This window comes from Trichosurus vulpecula, chromosome 6 (genome assembly GCF_011100635.1).
Source record: "Trichosurus vulpecula isolate mTriVul1 chromosome 6, mTriVul1.pri, whole genome shotgun sequence".
In the NCBI taxonomy this organism is placed as follows: domain Eukaryota; kingdom Metazoa; phylum Chordata; class Mammalia; order Diprotodontia; family Phalangeridae; genus Trichosurus; species Trichosurus vulpecula.
The window spans coordinates 63,009,540-63,028,386 of record NC_050578.1 but is presented as its reverse complement, the minus strand read 5'-3'; the positions used below and the strand labels follow the sequence as shown (position 1 = coordinate 63,028,386).

The window sequence follows — 18,847 nt, the reverse complement described above, 5'->3', positions numbered from 1 at the left end:
AAACACTTATTATGTATGTGAAAGACAGTCTCTAGACAGACAGCACAATGCCATTTAAGTCTTAAGACTTGTTCTTGCTCCTGACACACACCACAGACAAATACTGACAAAAATACAGTATTACAGAATTATGTGATGTCAAGATGGCGCAGGCCCTACATGATCTATGGGGGGAAAGAGGGGGAAGGCACTGAGGGGGTGCAATACAGATGCATATACAGGGAGATAGAAGGCAATCAACACATGCGCTGGTGTGAACACTTACCTACCTACATTTGAATTTCAATGGTTCCATGTTCTTCAGCTGACACTCATGGAAACTCCAAAGAATGGGGATCTGGAGAGAAGATCCCAAATTGAAGAACCCTTTTTTTTTTTTAAAAAGTAAGTTCTAAGTTTAACACACTAGTTTAGACTAGATCATAGTTCCAGGTAAAGATTTAGAGGTATTTCACAGCACACTTGATGTTATGCTGGTCAGCTACAAAAAAAGAACAGATGGTTTGGAAATGCCAAAATATATGTTTATGTCACCCACCCAAGTAAAGCTTATTAATAGGCAATGATATTTTTAAATTATTAACAAATTATCAACTAGGATCTACTCATAAAACTGCCTCAACTAATTTTTTAATAAAGTTTTCTATTCATAGCTGGTGTTAAAAATTCTTGGCTATTTTTTATTGTGTATCAAAATAAAAAGACATGGGATATTAACTCTAGGGTATATTTAATTATGTTTATGAAAGAAAATTAACATAAAATTCACCTTTGATGCAACCACAGAAGTAAAAGCCAGAAAAGATAAGTCTTAGTGAGGGGGCATCTTAATAAGAACTGCTAAGGTGATTACTTGGTCATAATAAGGCCTAAAGACATTTCTCCTGATAGATGGCATACTTTAAGTCTCCCAAAAGACATGTAAAAAAGCAATTATTAATCAACTCAAAGAATTCTAATCACACAGAGTTGAAAGTTTAAGAAAGATTCAGCTCATACATTAACTAAAATAATAAGAAAGAGAGAAGAAAAACTTTGAGAAGCTCAAGATGAAACAGAGATTAACAATAAAATGGACAGTGACTATAAATAGTTAAATAGGTATGGAAGTGCCCTTCTCTTTAGCTGTTATCTTGAACTGCCATTCTTCACTCAAGCATAGAATTTTGTATAGAAAGCTCATTTACACAGACTTCAAAACTTGATTTAAAATAAACTATCTTGAAGTACTTTTCATAAACCATATATATAAATATTGCATGTGTTTTGCATGCTAAATTATGCCACTGATTTACACTAAATAGTACATATTTCATTTCAATAGTACACATAAAAAAAGTCCACTATTAATAAGCTTTAATACTGTTAAGCACTGAAAAGACCTATCTATGGAGCTAAGTTAAAAAATGAAATTAGACCATGGGTACACTTGAAGCCCACAAGTAATTACTATTCTCTAAGTTAACAATTCATAGAAAAACAAAATGCAAGGCTTCTTCTGTAGATTTGGAAAACACTTTATAAATGACTAAATTCATCTTATCCCTTTAACAGAATAGAGATAAATGAGCAATATTGGAGGGAGGGAGAATGAGGGAGAGAGAAAGGGGCAGATGGGGAGGGAAGAAGGAGGGAGGGAAGAGGAAGGTAGGGAGAGGGAGAAGGACACCTATATGTCAGATTAACATATTCTAAGGCATATGCCATGTAAAATTAGAACTTACAAAAATTCATTTGAGGGAATTATTTACATAAAAATGATCCTTTACTTTATAAATGCATTCATACTACAGGGGCTGCTTAATGTTACTAGTCTCTCTGTTTTAAATAATTCAATTTACAAGTTCTGAATTTCACAAACTTCTTAAGAACATACTAACTGTAAGCAGGAGACATATGCAAAACAAATAATCAAGAAAAGTCCAAGTTCTGGCCACTGTCCTACTCATTTGAAATAATATTTAACGTGAAAAAATTTCAGTAAACAACCTGGGCAGTCCCTTAAAGTTCAATGTATATTTGATACGTGGTAGGCAAATATAGTTAGCAATATTCACAAAGGTTCACCTGCTCAAGATCGTTTTTCTATTCACAGCTATTCTATGAAATGGCTTTCTAAAATGGCCTAGACATCATTAATTCTCCTCCTACACAAATACTATCATCAAAATCACCACCAATACAGCCATACCTATAACTAAAGTAATCTAATCTATCTGATGTATCAGATGGAGCAGAAAACACAAGAACATAGGCTCTTTGTATAGTAAAGTATTTGTTTTCAAAGACATTTGTGGCAAGTCTGCATGTAGGCTATCTTTTTGATCTAACAAATATTGTTTTAATTATTAACCATAAAGTTTCTGTTTCATGCATACGAAAAAAATCCAGACATTTACCAACAAGATGATATTTAGTAAACAGAACACCCTTCCTCTTAAAAAAACAAATAAACAAATCTACATTGGATTTACCTCCCAAAACAAAAGGCTTTTGAGTTCTAATAGACTGACAACAATGAGCACACGACTTAGTATATTTAATGGCAATAAGCCATGTTTGAAAAGAGGAGTACAGCTAGAAAGCACTTCTACCAGTGAACAGAAAAGATGAGGAAGGACTTAAGAAATAAAACATACTAGAGAAGGCATATTGCTTAGCATGATGGACATTTGTGATGTGGAGGTATAGAAGACAAACATAAAAATATCAATCAACAATAGATTTGGAATGCCAATTCTGTGTAAGACAGCGTCATATTTAAAAATGGACTATAGGATCAAATATAAAAATAGATTATAGGCTCACAATTTAGAAGTAGTGGAGATCTTAGAGAATCAACTCTTCAACCCCTTGCTATTGCAAATGATGACACTCAGGAGCAGGAGAGTTTAGTGACTGGTGTAGGGCCACACAAAGCACCACTAGCCCTTCTGACATCCCAGTGATGACTGCAGTTTTCAGTGTTTGTAACATTTTTGAGCAAATACACAAAGTAATAGAAAGATGAGGAAGAGATGGAGGTGAAAGTTACCACAAAGGAGGTTTTAGGCATTGCTTCACTGGAGAGCCAAAATAAGTCTCTTAATGAATAAACTTAATAAAGTCTATGGAGTGCAAAGAAAGCTGTCTCAAGCAGTATAACAAGCACCAGAGATACTCTCTTCAGCTACACTGGCAAAATGATAAATGTCTCCCCCCAAGGTGACAGCACTCTCCTCCCTCCCTCCCTCCTTCTCTCTCTCTCTCTGCTGAAAAGAATTCTGAAGTCCCTTTGAAGGTTGCGTGGAACTTTTTCCTCTTTTTAGTTAGTTGGTTCTTTTAAGAGTTTTTTTTTTATTGTGAACTTAATGAGTATCAACATTTTTTTTTTCCAAAATAACATACATCTTGTTTTGAGAAAATCCAATGCTATTCCCTTTGACATTAGCTCCCATTTATCTTGAAGGTATCTTGTTTGTACATATTGGTTTGAATGATGTTTCCTCCATTAGATTGAAAGCTCCTGGAAGTCAGGGGCTGTTTTTGCTTTTCTTGATTTTCATAGCACTTTGCACCATGCCTGGCACATAGTAGGCACTTAATACTTACTGATTTGATTCACATAGATTAAAAGCTGGATTTGACCTTAGAGGTCATTGAGTCCAACTCCCTCATTTTCCAGAGGAGGAACTGAGGCTGAGAGGTTCATTGTAGTTAAGTGATTTGCCCAGGGTTATACAGTAAATGTCTCAGGCAAGATGTAAATTTGAGTCTTGCAGACTCTAAACCCAGTGGTCTATCCACTGTACCACATACACAAGAACACCCTAATTTATCTGAACTTATATTAAAGAACCTTGTACTTCTTTTATGGCCTAGCATATTCTATTTATCATATGTGTATTTATTACCTACAATACATACCTTATCATTTCTACCAAATTATAAGCTCCTTGAGGGCCAGGGCTTTGCCTGATTTACCATCATATCTGCCCTAGGACTGAGCACAGTGTTTCAACCTTGAACAAGTGTTGAAGAGAAATTAGAGATGATTATTTACTTGAGAGGATTTACCATAGGATTCCTTTAAATAGCTAATTGCATTTTATTAGGATTTAATTTACCAAAATATGATTTACACACATGGTATTCATTTCAATATCTGCTGAATGGTGCTGCATTTCTAGGACCACATCTATTGCTTCTGTATAAGTTGTAAAATGGCAGACAGCATGCAGTGCTGCTAGAACACGTTCCTCATTCAGTTGCTTAAATATTTGGGAAGAGTCTTGAGTCTGTTCGAAACTAAGCATTACAACACTACGATTACTACTTTAGACTTAGCTTTTTGGAGGAGTCAAAGGGCTCATATAGCACGTTGACTATATATATATAGCACGTTGACTCATTTTCACAACCTACACCTCAAGTAGGGTGGAAGACTTGATAATAAAATTTCATTTGGTAGATTCTGAAATTAGATTTACCCAAGTCATTAAGTCAACCAGTACCCAGACTAGAACCTAGACCTAAATTGTTGTCTGGGGTTTGTCCATTAAGGGGACAAATGGCCAAAGGGTAGAGGAGCTTTCTTAGAAAAGCTATATTGATGACTCTTCCGGCCAATTTTAATACTTTCACTGCCATAAGCATTTCACTGGTTCCACAGAGAACAATAGGAAATGACAGTTTCTTAGCTACAAATAAGACTCCTGATAGGTCAAGAGCAAAATTAATTTTCTATGTTAGAACAAGGAACTGTCATGCAAATATCTTTGCTCAAACTAGGACAAGCTAGATTTGTTCTTCAGGTTCTCCACCTCATCAGTTACATTCTCTTCCTCCTGAGGCCTCTCTTCTCCCCTGAAATGGCAGCTTTGTCCCACAGGAGAACTTCACTCCTTTCTCATCCTTCTGACTTCTCTACATCCTGGACACTTTTCCCCTATCCAGCTCCCCTGTATGTATTGTTTTCTTATTTATATCTGTATCCACGGTGCCTGTAAAATAATAAGCATTTAGAAAGCACCCTATTTTTCTATCTATCTGTCTTTTGCACTGGAAGACAGTAATGAGTGTATTTAAAGAGAAACTTCCTGGAGGAGAGCTAATAAACATCAGGTCATCAATTTCTGAGAGTTCTATTGGTAAAGAAGTCTCTTCCAGGTATATAGAATAGTTTAATAACTAGTAAGGAAGAGCAGAGATTTAATTTGGAAAATCACTTTATTTCAAATCCTTTAGGTAAAATGGTAGACATTAGAGCAAAGTTGTTCAATATCAACTGTATAGAAACATAAAAAAAAACTACACTGAAAAACCGTGTAAAGAGACAACAGATTATCTCACAAACTGCTAACCTAAATACAAAAAGCATGGAAAAACCAAGAAATGGAAGAGAGAAGAGGGGAATCAGGACTGGAGTACTTGATTTCTGTACTGATAAACTTAACATTAAACTTTTCCTAAATTGTCCTTTTAAAATTCTGAAAGCTAAACTTGGAATTTGCATTAACCTTTTCAGATCACACTTTAATTTAAATATGATCCCAAAAGGTAAAATGTAACTTTCCAAATAAGCTTAAAATTATTTCCATAGAGTATCTTCCATATTGGAAAAAGGTGGTTTAAGGATATACTATTAAAGCAGATTATGAACTCATTCCACTCAGTGCTCAGCACACTGCTATTTGAACACCATCTTCATTTCATGGGTGAAACGGCCCCTACAAGTCACTGACTTGTTTTGTAGGCATGCTACCATTTGTGCACATCTCTACATTATGTTCTCATTGGAACCTCTGGGAAGGTGTTCTAAATGGCTTTGGGGAGCTCATCTCTATTTTAAAATGTTGAACAAATGAGCTGTGTTTTTGAAACAGGTTACTCAGTCAGAGAGCAAAGAACCATCTTTCATGCAGAATAAGCCTATTTTCTCCCAATATTGCATTAGCTACCATGATGATCTTTTGGTTTGTTCCCTTTTTTTCTTATTTTGGCAATTAACTCTTGTCTTATTTCTCCACATGCACAAATCCAAATGGAGTTCAAAGGAAATGGAAATAGCATGAATAATTGACTGCCAGTTTCTTATTTGTATCTCAGGCCCATATATTTTGTGGTCAGCTTTCAATTATTCATGGGCAAATTGTCCATTTTGCGGACTATGGAGATTATTGCTCATCTCTTGCTCAACATCAGATTAGAAGGTAGAAGGAAACAAAGGAAGGTACATCTGTTAAAGCTGCTAATTCTTATTCTGTCAGATTTGGAAGAAGAGAGATAATCTTTATGGATCACCTATGAATTTTATCTTTATGTTACCATGAATACTGTAGAACTGGCAATATTTAATTATAAAGTAATGGAAAAACATTTTCTGAAATTCAAAATTTAAAGACAGTGAGTATAAAAGTACCTCAATAACCTAGAAATCATGTACTTTTACACTGGGGAAAGTTATTATTGCTATTTGAAGCTACCTAATTAGAAAATAGAGAAACCAAATGAACTGACAATTTTCCTATTATACACATGTTTGATAAATATATGACCAATCAATCAAGCATTTATTAAGTGCCTACTATGTGTTAGGTACTCTGCTAGGCACTGGGGACACAAAACCAAAACTGAAATAAGCCCTTAATGGAGCTTATGTTCCACTGCAGGAAATAAGATGCATGTAGATAGACATAACATATATAGATAAGCTAGATAAAGATAGGATATATATATATATGTATAGGATAAATATGAATATAGATAGGTAAGACAAACAGATAGATAGATCAGACAGATAGCTATAAAGCAGACACAAAGTGACCTTGGACAAGAAAGTCACTAGCAGCTTGGGGAACCAAGAAAGGCTTACTGAGGAAGGTGGCACCTGATGTGAGTCTTAAAGGAAGACCCAGACTCCTAGAAGCAGAAGTGAGGAGAAAGGGCTGGAAGACAGCCAGCACAAATATATGGAGCTTGAAAATGAAGTGAGTAGACCCAGGATGGCTAGAATGTAGGGTATGCAGATAGGCAACATATAAGGAGGCTGGGCCAAGCTATAATGAGTTTTATATGCAAAAGGAGTATATTTTTGATCTTCGAAGTAATAAGGAGCCACTGGAGTTTATTTAGTTTAGGAAGTGACATGATCAGATCCATGCTTTGAGAAAATCACTTTAGCAACCTATAAAGGATGGATTTTCCTACTTGCTTTTTTTTTAAAGAATGAAAGTTGGAAACAGATATATAGCAAACATAATACATAAGATACCCGGGATTTTTTAAATGTACATTTTATAAGGTTTACTTATATTTTAAAATTGGAATTTTACATTTTTACTACTCTAATATCCAATTAAAATCTGTGATTTTATTGATATGGTCATCCCTTCCATGACTTTCAGTCATGTAAATCATGACTTTAAATAGCGCTAGTGAACTGGCTCTCCATGAGTTGCTATGACCAGAAAATTAATCACCTAATGGTCATATTTCTAACTGGAATCATTCTCTAAGACCAATCATTGTATCTAGTTATAGAATATGTGTCTAAAAGCAATATGCTAAATTAAGAAAATAACTTTTTAAATTTAGTAATTCTATAACGTTTTGTGTCCCTTCCAACTATAAGACTGAATGGATTCTATAGCTTAGATGATGAAACGTTATTACTGATTTTGTAAATTTGTATATAAGATCAAGATGACTAGTAACATGACTAGTAACTAGTAACTGACTAGTAACATGAAGTAACCTTTAAAAACCCCAGTCCATAATTAATTTAAGTCTATTTTTGCATTTTGGAAACATTTTATCTCTAATAAAAGTCTCACAATTTTATAATGTAGCCTATGAATTCTTGATTGCATATCTCAATTATTTTGTTTGGATTTTTCATTTGAATTTCATTTGAATAAGGATGATTTTTAATCTTTTTCCCCCAGAGATAAAGCAAGTTTTCAGGAGTTTTGTTTACCATTCTCATTGCTATAGTTCATCAGCATGCCACAAAAGACAGTCAAGAGCTTCTCACTGGCGGGATCTGTGCTACTGCCCAGTGACCTGAGATGGTCAACTACAATTTGGGCACCACCTGCATGCTCAACTGCACTCCTGCCCTCATCTGTAAAACAAAGAGTTAAATTAAAAATAAAAAGTAAAAAAAGAACCTTACAATTCTAAACACAAAATATAACAATTATACATTAACACAATCTTTAAACAGTAAGAGGAAAACAGTCCTGAACTGGACATCAAACTTGTTTTAATGAATGAGTGGTTTTAGATAAAATAGTTGAAATGGAGTAAGGAAGCAAATGCAACCGTTTCTCTTGGAGAGAAGAAAAAAAAGATCATTTTCACTTTTTAGATGAAGGAGATTACGGGTTCTATTGTAATTGGGGTTTTCTCTTCACCAATATCAATTATCATCATCATCACATCCAAAACTTTCATGTAGAGGAGGAAAGCGAATTTTTATTAGCAGTCTTCATTTTTCTCAGATTGTCAACAGCTTTCATATATAAATTGCAGAGTAGCTGTGTGGCCAACTCTCACCAAAAAAAACAAACAAACAAACAAACAAACAAAAATTTAAGATCTAGTGAGATGACCTAGGTGATATCTTAAGTTTGAACTTGCCTGCTGTCACCACAAAAAGTGCAAAATTTGTCTAAAAACTATCTTTTAAAAAAAGATTATTTATGTTCTATTTTTCTCTACCTTCTTCCATTCTAGAGAGTGTGGTTAAATACTCACTTCAATGTTTTCTTCTTCACTACCACAACAAGGCTCAAATTATTAAGAGCTCCCAAATGCTGCCTTTACTTCAAAAGCATTTAGTATACATATTATCTCATTTAACAGTTCCTCTAATTTTTTAACCTTTAAATATTCACAAGGAAGGAAGACAGGCATTTGCTTTTCAAGAAAGCAAACATACACCAAAAAAAAATCAAGACACACACAGACACACACACACACACACACACACACACACTATAATTTAGATTCCATCTCTAATTCTCTCTCTCTCTCTCCCTCTCCCACCCCCTTTTAATTATCTGCTGTTTTGGACTGCCTGACAACTTTGTTCTCCTGTATTATCATGGGTAATCAGGAGTAAGCTGCAGACTATTATAAGTTTAAATCTCTGTTCCAAAAATTGTGTACCACCAAATGAAAGATAATCTGTAAAGAAAAGCTGCTAAAAAGAGAGATGCTGATATTTATGATAAAACAATGAAACAAACAAAAAACCCGTAGGAGTATTTGTAGTTTCTTTCCCTAACTTCACATTGGAAAAGAAAAGGGATCAATGACATATATACATACATACATATGTATGTGTGTGTGTGTGTGTGTGTGTGTGTGTGTGTGTGTGTGTATATATTTAAAATGTGGACTTCAAATGAAAATGTGTTTTTCTTTTTCTATATTTATCAAAATCAATGACAATAAAAGAACCAGCACATCATTGCAAATGAAATAGTTCAAGTCTTACAAGTCCAACAAACACATTATGGTGTCTCATTTTGAATACAAATTATATCAATTGTAATTGCATGAATCTTTATAAAGTTACTGAATATTTAAGGTAGTTATCTGGTTAGCTGGTAGGAAATTTGCATAGTATTGTGATTGCAATTGTTTATTTTTAAAAGATTTTCATGAGACTCCTAAGTGACTGTGTATTTCAGGCACAACTCTAAGGGCTATGATGAACATTTTTTGTACTTGCGGATATGATTTTAATACTCATCACCATAAAACTGAATGTTCAAGAAGCATTCTGAGTTGTTGCTTTTGGAAACTAAATTTTCGCTATTTTCTTATGGTAACATAACGCTTCACCAGGAAATAGTCTAATTGCTTTCCCACTACATCTATACTGTGCTCCCTACCCCAATTCCTGTGTTCTTTAATCCTAATGTACTCTACAGAGCAGACAGGCCCCTCTTCACATATTCATCCCTTTCCATCAGCAAAATTAATTCCAAGGCTTTAAATCTAGTGAAAATCCAATACTTCCATCACTGTACAGAAGGCCCATAGCAAATGAAGCAAAATTGTGAATAGCATGGTTATTAGATCTCTCAGGACATAAAAGAGAGGGGAAAAAATCAATATTATCATTGAGTAACATAGGTGTAGCTCTGGCTCCCAAGCTCCATTCGGTCATGCACAAGTTACACACTAAGAATGAGGTGTTAATTACAGCCAAATAATAACTTTGGGACCTTTGGTTAGTTTGTCATAAATGAATATTCTGGATGCGTTTCACCCCTGCCAAAATATCATGGGGTTATCACTTCCCACATCTTTAAAATCATCCCTCTCAATGAAGTCACTTATTAGATTAGCTTTTTCTGGCTGTTATCTCATTACTGATTTTATTGAGTCTGTGACCCATTAAAACCGTGGATCTTTCTCATGTGAGCTATTAGATACATTTGCTACACCTTTTCCATTTTGTACTTGTGAAAAAAAATTTTTGCACCCAGGTACAGGATGTTACAACTAACCCAATTAAATTTCATCTTATGAGATCGGATCATAATTTTAACCTGTCAATATTTTCATGCCATTTGCAAAATTGATTTTTAAAAATTGCCACCTAAGTCTTCAAGTATATAGACTGATAAAGAATGTTGACTCACACAGGGCCATGGTGAGATCAGCAAGGCCTTCAATTCTCTGGTTCTAAATTCACTAATGAGTCTAGTCATTCAACCACTTGGATCCATCCAGCTGTACTGTCAGGACACAAAAATGGTCTGAGAGGGTGTCACAGGCTGGGCTGAAATCCAGGTGCATTAAGTCACAGAGTGACAGGATTTCAGCACTGGAAGAGACCTGAGAATCCATCTAATCTAGTCCATACCCGAAAAAGGATCCCTTCTCCCACACACCCAGCCTTTAAAGACATCAAGTGAATGCACCTGTTTATGCAGCTATTTCTGTCACCACGTTTGTCCACTGTCCAGAATGTTATCTTCTATGTACTTGTGTTGCCAGAAGAATTATTTGGAGGATATGGGAGTAAAGGATAGTTGGGAATTTTCCAGAAAGAGTTTAAAGAGGGCCAAATAGCTGATGGAGACTGAATTTTAAACCTACACAATAGTAACACTTGGATAAAATAATCTAGTTTGTACTCTATACATTGTTATGAAGTACTTTACAATATAGTTATGTATGCGTGTGTCATATGCCCCAACTAAATTGTAAGTTATATAAAAGTAGCAAACGATGCTTTATATCTTCTCTAGTACCTAGCAGTCTTCTGCATAGAACACCTGATACATTGAACTGAATAGAAATCCTAATTATATACTTAGAAAAAGCCTTATTAATAAAAGTCCCCAATAAAATATATTTAAAAGCATGGTTTTCCCCCCAAGTTGTTCCAACCTTACCATCTCTAGCATCATTAGCCTTCTGTAAATAAAAATCATACAATAGAACCTTTGAGAAGGATCAAGGATCTGGACATCTAAATTATAGTTATTTTTTACTTGTTTCTCTACAAATAAAATTAAAGCAGGTCTCACAACCATAATCAGGAATCCCACCATCTGGGGCAAATACAGCTAAATGGAGAGAGTGTAGTACGGAATAGAATTCCAAGGTATGGCCAGGTCTGGTATGGTAAAGGTAGACAGCTAATGGAAACTGAAGAGGTTGAGAAATACTACAAGCCAGATAGTGAATTTACTGGGGAGGAGGAAGAATGATAAGAAGTCCACAGATGATGGTTATGAAGCTCTAGATGGAATGGAATGAACTTTAAAGTAGGAGAGGTAAATACGAATGAATGCTGATGGTAAAGGTAAAAGAAGCTTATAAAAGTGGCAGTGGGGAGCAAAGACTACGAAAACTCCTTTTTCTGGTCCTCTGTGCCAGGGGATGGAGACCGTGTCAAAAGATATGTTCAGGACAAAGGCAAGTTCCAGTGAGCAGCAGAAGATGTAAAGAATGTGAGAGGAAGAGATTTAGGATGAGGGGCAAGAGAGGAATGTTCCAGAGGCCATAGAGGAAATGGAAGGCAAAAGAGGATAGGGGTTAAGCATGGCCATGGCTGAGATGGATGGGTAACTGAGAAAAGACATTTTTGACTAAGCAAATCTTGCAAAATGAACGGATTAAAGGAGAAAGAGGTAGGATTTGACAGCCATAATGCAGAGGAATGTGAAGTAGTACAGTCAACAAGTCAAGGTACTCAGAATAGTGGGCCTCTACAGATCTGATTCTGATAGTGACTTTCACTTGGTAATTGGCCTACTTTGTTAATTATAGTGCTTTTTTGTAGGAATGGCAGGAGGGGGTGGATTATTTGTTTGGCAAGAAACATCCCCATTGTCCAACATTTATTGAGCATTTATTTAATGCTTATGGTGTTGCTCAGTGTTGGGAGACTGAGAGGTCTGACACAGAGTAACTGCCTTCAGGGAGTTTACAAAAAGTAGAAGGGCAGCCATGGATTATCTTCACCACTAATTCACACTTTCCAATCCCCATTCCAGTAATGCTTCCCCTTCTCACCTCTACTTCATTTCCTTTGTTTCCTTCAAGACTTAGCTCTAGTTGTCTCCCTAATTAGACTATTGGCTTCTTGAGGGCAAGAACCTTTTTTTTTTTTTTGGCCTTTCTCTATATCCCCTGCAGTGAGCATAGTGCCTGGTCCATAGCCAGCTGACTACTGATTTGTTGATTACCCCTACTCATTGCCAAATTGATTCTGGGTGTGAGAAGAGAAAGATTTTTTTGGATAATTTTTAAAAGTAGCTTTCATTTCTTCTTTTTCTTTTTTTTTTTTTTTTTTTACTATTCCAAATATTTTAATAAGAGTTCTCTGGAAGGCATTTAAAACACCAGTTTGCGCGGATAAACTCCATTGGAGAGAGAGAATACAGAACGCAGGTAGCCACGGAGCTGAGGAATTTTCTTGACTTGGGGCAGGATCTGAGAGTCCACTGTTTTCTGATCAGCCTTGCGCTGCTCTGTAATCTCGTATTTCTCTTTTTCTGTGGCAAAAATCTCTCCTTCTTGGTGTCTAGGTTTACGGAGCCTCTTCTTCTTGAAGTAAGCATCAGTAAGATGATTTGGAATTTTTACACCTGAAAGGTTAACCCTGGTAGAGGTGGCAATGACAAATTTCTGATGGGTCCTTCTCAGAGGAACACGGTTGATGGTCAGAGGTCCAGTCACCAGTAGCAAGCCACTAGCCAGCTGCTTCAGGAAAACCACTTGCTTGCCCCTGTGGCAGGCAGTGAGTATGATCAGAACAGTGCCTGGCTTGATGCTAGTTCGAAGTCTCCTCACATGCTGGCTGAAGGGCTTTTTGCCATGGCTTAGCAGCTTTCTAGGCACATCCTCAGTAGGGTAATACCGAGGCATTTTGCGAATCTTTACCACACGGGTTCCTCCATTCTTATCACCACCAACTGGCTTTGAGATAGTAGCAGGCATCTTCTCTTTCTTTTTTCTTTCAATCCGGGTTTTTGGCGCAGCATATTTCTGCTTGTACATGGCTCTCTGGGAATACATTGCAGACCTGGAGTATCTACCAATCCCTCGGGCCAGGACTGGGTTCCGACTGCAATGCTTTCAAGGCTTTTCCACCACCTTTTCAGCCACATCTTTCTTTTTGTTCTCTTTTTTTTCCTTTTTGACCTTCTTTTCCTTTGGTTCCTTTGGATGCTTATTGTCCGCCATCTTGAGTGAGGGGAAAGAGCAGTAGCTTTCATTTCTGAATGCTTTGTACTCAATTTTTATGGCTTAACTATTACCTTTTTAAAAATGTCTCCTCAGAAAACCCAGAAGTTCCAAAGATAAAATTCAAAAAGCATTTTAGACAAATTATCTCTACTATACATAATGTTAATTTTCCTTCCAATCTTTTATTATTTGCTCAATTACAGAAGCTTGTATCCACAGTCTTGTTATGTACCCTTCTACTCCAGTTGGTTATTTCCCACCAGAAGCCATAATCCTTTGTGACAAGAGAAATGGTTACAATGGCAATGATTATGAGGTGACACACAGAACATTATGTAGGAAATAGGTAGCATACGCTGATCACACATTACGGCATATTAGTGATTAGCAGTTAATATCAAGGAATAATGAAGAAATAGAACAGAATAGAGAAGCAAGACCAAGAAGCAATTAAGAAAAGTAGCTCCATGTTCAATAAACCCAAGAGCACAAACTACTAGCCAAAGAATAAGTCCCTAATTCAATCAGAATCTTATGAAAGTTGGAAAATAGTTGATTTAGGCCAACATCTTACATCCTATGACATAAAGAGCTCCAAACAGAATTTCATCTAAATATACAAAAGTGGGGGAAGAGGAGAAGGAGAGACTTTCCAGATACAAGTTTAAAAAGAGAATTCTTAACCAAACAAGGATAGAAGGGATCATAAAAGATAAAATAGACAAATTCAATCATATAGCATAAAACTGTACAGCTCTGGGAAAATATAATCAATGCAGCTAACCTAAGAAGGTAAAATGGGAAAAATTATCCAAAATCTGTGATAAAAGCCTGTGGGGTTGTGTGACTTAGTGAGAGGAAAGGGAAAGGGAGGGGGGAGGGGGAGAAAGAGTATGTGCTTAAGGAGGGCTGGATTCAAAGTCAAGAAGGTCTCAGTTCAAGTCTTGCTTCAGACACGTCCAGGGTAATCACTTAATCATATCACTTAATCTCTCCATAAGCTAGGAAATTCTCTAAAGCTAAAAGTTGCAGAGAAGGTGCCTACCTTCATCTATACAGGTAGTTTCCTCTACGTGGAGATCAATATGTCAATGGAATTATAAGCCCTGTTCCTATCCCTATCTCCTATTGTATGTACATATGTATGTATGTATGTGTATATGTGCATAATTGAGGCAAATAAAAGACCAAGAGACATTCCCCCCAAAATAGGTGGTCAAAAGAAAAGAGTAGCTGTCAGAAGAAACATAAACTATCAACAGGTATATGAAAAAGTAGTACATATCACTAGAGAAATGAAAATTAAAACAACTCCTGAGATTTTATTTCACATCCATCAAACTGGCAAAAATGATAAAATACTGAGATAGTCACTGTTGGAGGGGCAATGGGAACCAGATGCACTATTTCACTGTTGGTGGAGCTATGAATAGGTCCAACCATTTATCCCAACAAACATGGAGATGGGAAGATTTGTATGAACAGACATGGAATGAAATGAGAAGGACCTAGACAATTTACATAATCAATAACACAATGTAAATGAAAACCATGCTAAAATGTAGCAGAAGAGACAGAGACTGATTATAAGAGCCAATCTTGGGCCAAATTCTTTTCTTCTCAAATACCTTACACCACCACTTTTCTCCTCTCTCCCTTCTCAAAGGGCTCATCCTCATACTACCCTGAAAATACATGGAGGCCAATGCCTTTTGTCCCCAGTTCCACATTTCAAATCACCTTTTGCGCTATATCTCATGTTGTCTAGTCTCCAAGGAAGAAGCGGTCCTTCTCTTTGCTAATGTCGAACTCTTTATTTGTGCCCTTGATTCCCTTCCTGACACCTCCTCCAGTAGCTTACTGTACAGTAGCATCCCATCTATCTCCCTAAGTTTTAACCTCTCCTTATCTGGATTGGGTTCTCCCCTTCTGCCTTCAAAAATGCCCATATCTCTACCATACTTTAAAAATTTTCACTTGACCCTATTATTTCTTCAAATGATCATCTTATGTCTCCATCTTTCCTCCTTTGATAAGACTCCTAGATAAAGCTATCTACATTACTTGCTTTCACTTTCTCAATGTCTATTCACTTCTCAACTTCTTAGAATCTGGCTTCTACTCCTAACTATTCATCTGATTTCACCAAGATCACAAGTAATTTCTTTATTGCTAAATACAACAGCCTATTTTTAGTTCTTATCCCTGTTGAATTCTCTGAGGTGTCTACCACTCTTCTCCTTCTATCTACTTGCTCCTTTCTAGGTTTTTGTGACTCTGGTCTGAGAGTCTTTTCATATCTGTGAGATCAATATTTCTTAAATTTTCTGTGCAGGATCAATATCAGTGTCCTATTATGGTTCTCCTGCTCATGGCCCTTGGTCTCTTGCTCAGTCTCTTTGAATGATATTTTCAGGTTCCATCTTTCACCTCTATATAAATGACTCTAAAATAGACACATCCAGGCCTCACCTCTCTCCAGAGCTGCAGTCCTACATTACTAAATTCCTCTGGACAGCTCCACCTCAAACAAAGAAAATGCAAGTTTTCCCTTAAACCACCACTCATAACTTCCCAGTTTTTCTCAGGGGTTAATTTTCTTCATTTTTCTTTGAATCCTCATGTTAGCAGCTTAGACGCCATGTTTGACTTTTCATTCCCTCACTCATCCTCCCTATCACATCAGTTGACAAGTCTTGTCCATTTCACTTCCTCAACATATCCTGCATTCAGTAGTGTGCCAATAAGTGTAAAAACTGGCTTTCCAAAAAATCTATTTGTGCATGACACACTTTAATATGTAACATCAAACCTTGATGTGTAGCATTTGCCAATTTCTGAGGTATAAATGCTCACACTGAAAATTTAACAATTGGCTCGAGAGCCTGTGTGAGTTGCCTCCAGCATGCCGGGCTTGTATTAATCCCTTTCTCTTGACTCACATTTACAAACCTCTTACAGTCTGGACCCTCCACACTTCTCTAACCTACTGCTGCCATAACCTTCTCAACTGGTTTCCCTTCACCCAGTTGTTCTCCTTTCCAATCCAACATTCACATAGATGCCAAACTGATATTGCTACAGCACGAGGTTAATGTTGGCACTCTCCTACTCAAGAAGCTTCAGTTGCTCCTCTATTATTTTTAGGATAAAATACGAGCTCTATTTGGCATTAAAAGTTGATTGTATGGCTCTAGGTCCTTTCTAGACTTACTACACATTATCACTGGTTCCTGTACTTGACACTCCACCCAAAATGGACCATTTCCTGTTGTCCACATGACATTCAGACAGCTAGATAGCACTGCAGTGGAATAGAGCTGGGCTTGGAGTCAGGAAGACTCCTCTTCCTTTCAAATCTGGCCTCAGACACTTACCAGCTGTGTGACTCTGGGCAAGTCACTTAACCCTGTTTGCCTCAGTTTCCTCATCTGTAAAATGAGCTGGAGAAGGAAATGTCAAACCACTCCAGTATCTTTGCCAAAAAACACAAAACAGAACAAAACAACAGGGTCACAAAGAGCTGCACATAACTGAAATGACTGCACAACAACATGACATTTTGTCTTCTTTCTGAGTGCCTTTGCAGATGCTGTTACCCATGGTGGAAATGCTCTCCATCTCTTTCTGAATTCTCTCCTCTCCCTCCTGCCCCAAATGGGGTGGTTCACAGTCTCCATGGCTATGCACTCACTAAAAGAGCTCAGCTTATCTTTGTCAAGGAGTGGCTTGCAGGTTAATAATAGGGGCAGACAGCTCAGCAGATGGTCCTGAAGAGCTGAAGTCCCGCCAACTGCAGCAGGGGACAGCCCTGCAAACACAAGACGTGCAGAGATGCCCAGGAGAGAGCGGAAAGACAGTGAGTACCCTGCAAACTGCAGGCAAGAGCATGTGATGACGAGGAGCACCCGAGGACATCGGCGGTTCTGCCGCGCCACAGGGGTGAGACGCACTGGTCAGGAATGTGCCTTGGCCACAGGCACTGTGGTCATTGGGATTCCTGTGTGTGCTTGCAGCATGTGCTTCCTGGACACACATGGCCCTGCATGTGTGTCTTTCACCACTGGGGATGCAGCCACCTGGGGTAGAGTGTGCCAATATGGGCACCCATATGTGGGCCCAACATGGGCATATGTGAGTCTTCTCTTGCCCCTTTATCTGTTATGCTGCTTCATGACATGCTTCTTATTTTGAACTAAGGTGTCCTCTAGCTGGCTGGTGTGGAAACACATCAGTGGAGGCTCATAAGCTACAGTTTTGAGTTGGCAAACCTGGGGTGGCTTTTTCGGGGACTACGTGTAAAGAAGGAAAGGCCCAACGGTTACATAAGTATCTTGCACAAAACGCAAACTACTCTAAATGTGAATGTAGTCTAAAAAGCCATCACTGATATCACCAGTTAATATTCATGTACCTTCTACTGTGCTCATGGCAGTGTCAGGGGTGTTACGTGTATTTGATACAGAACAAAGGAGCAAGTTTTTATAGCCTGACCACAAGGTTAAGGGCCTGAGTAACTACAAATATTACAAATGCACTGGCTTTCCAAAGAGCTAATCTTTGTATTGACAGAGCTAATCAATAAGTTAAATGGGAAAAATTATCTTTTCTATTTCAACATATTTTTTGGTTGAAGAAAACAGGATGGTTTAATAGAAGGATGAGCACTGTAGATGAATCTGGGAAGTCTGAGATCTCTCTCTAAATCCAAAGCTGCCTCACTGGATTTCTTCAGAACAGGCACAATCAAAGACTTCTGTCATGATGAAAATTTTTTTCTAATGGTTGCATCTGTCTAACTTAACTTGTGAACATGTGACAAAGATCAGGTTCTGAGAAACACTTTATCTATTTCCCTTGACAAAAGGTTGTATTCAGTGTGGCCATGAAGTGATGACACTGAAAACAGGAAGAAAAACATAATAAAGCCGGCTTTAAAACCTGTCAGCCATGCACTTTAACAGAAATCCCACTTAGTATTCAGCAGCTATGAGCCAACTGGCAAAATATCCTTTACTGAGAAATGGCTTAGGTTTTAAAATGGCAAAACAACCTTGAAAGATTATAGTATCCAGATGTGACTCCTCTAGAGGGCCATAGATCAACTTGATTAGTGACAATGCCAACACTGATGGAAGAATTCTAA

The 18,847-nt window shown here is 37.2% G+C and overlaps 1 protein-coding gene and 1 pseudogene across 2 annotated transcripts in view; both read right to left on the bottom strand.

Moving 5' to 3' along the window:
• RAP1GDS1 (Rap1 GTPase-GDP dissociation stimulator 1) overlaps positions 1-18,847 on the bottom strand; it is a 233,936-nt gene that overhangs the window by 64,201 nt on the left and 150,888 nt on the right. Inside the window, exon 5 of one of the 2 annotated variants that reach the window (XM_036764131.1) lies at positions 7,958-8,104. The exons of the other annotated variant lie outside the window; for it this stretch is intronic. Coding sequence (XP_036620026.1) covers positions 7,958-8,104 — 147 coding nt within the window. The remainder of the gene's footprint in view (positions 1-7,957; positions 8,105-18,847) is intronic. 2 annotated transcript variants of the gene reach the window in all.
• LOC118853898 lies at positions 12,810-13,698 on the bottom strand (annotated as a pseudogene).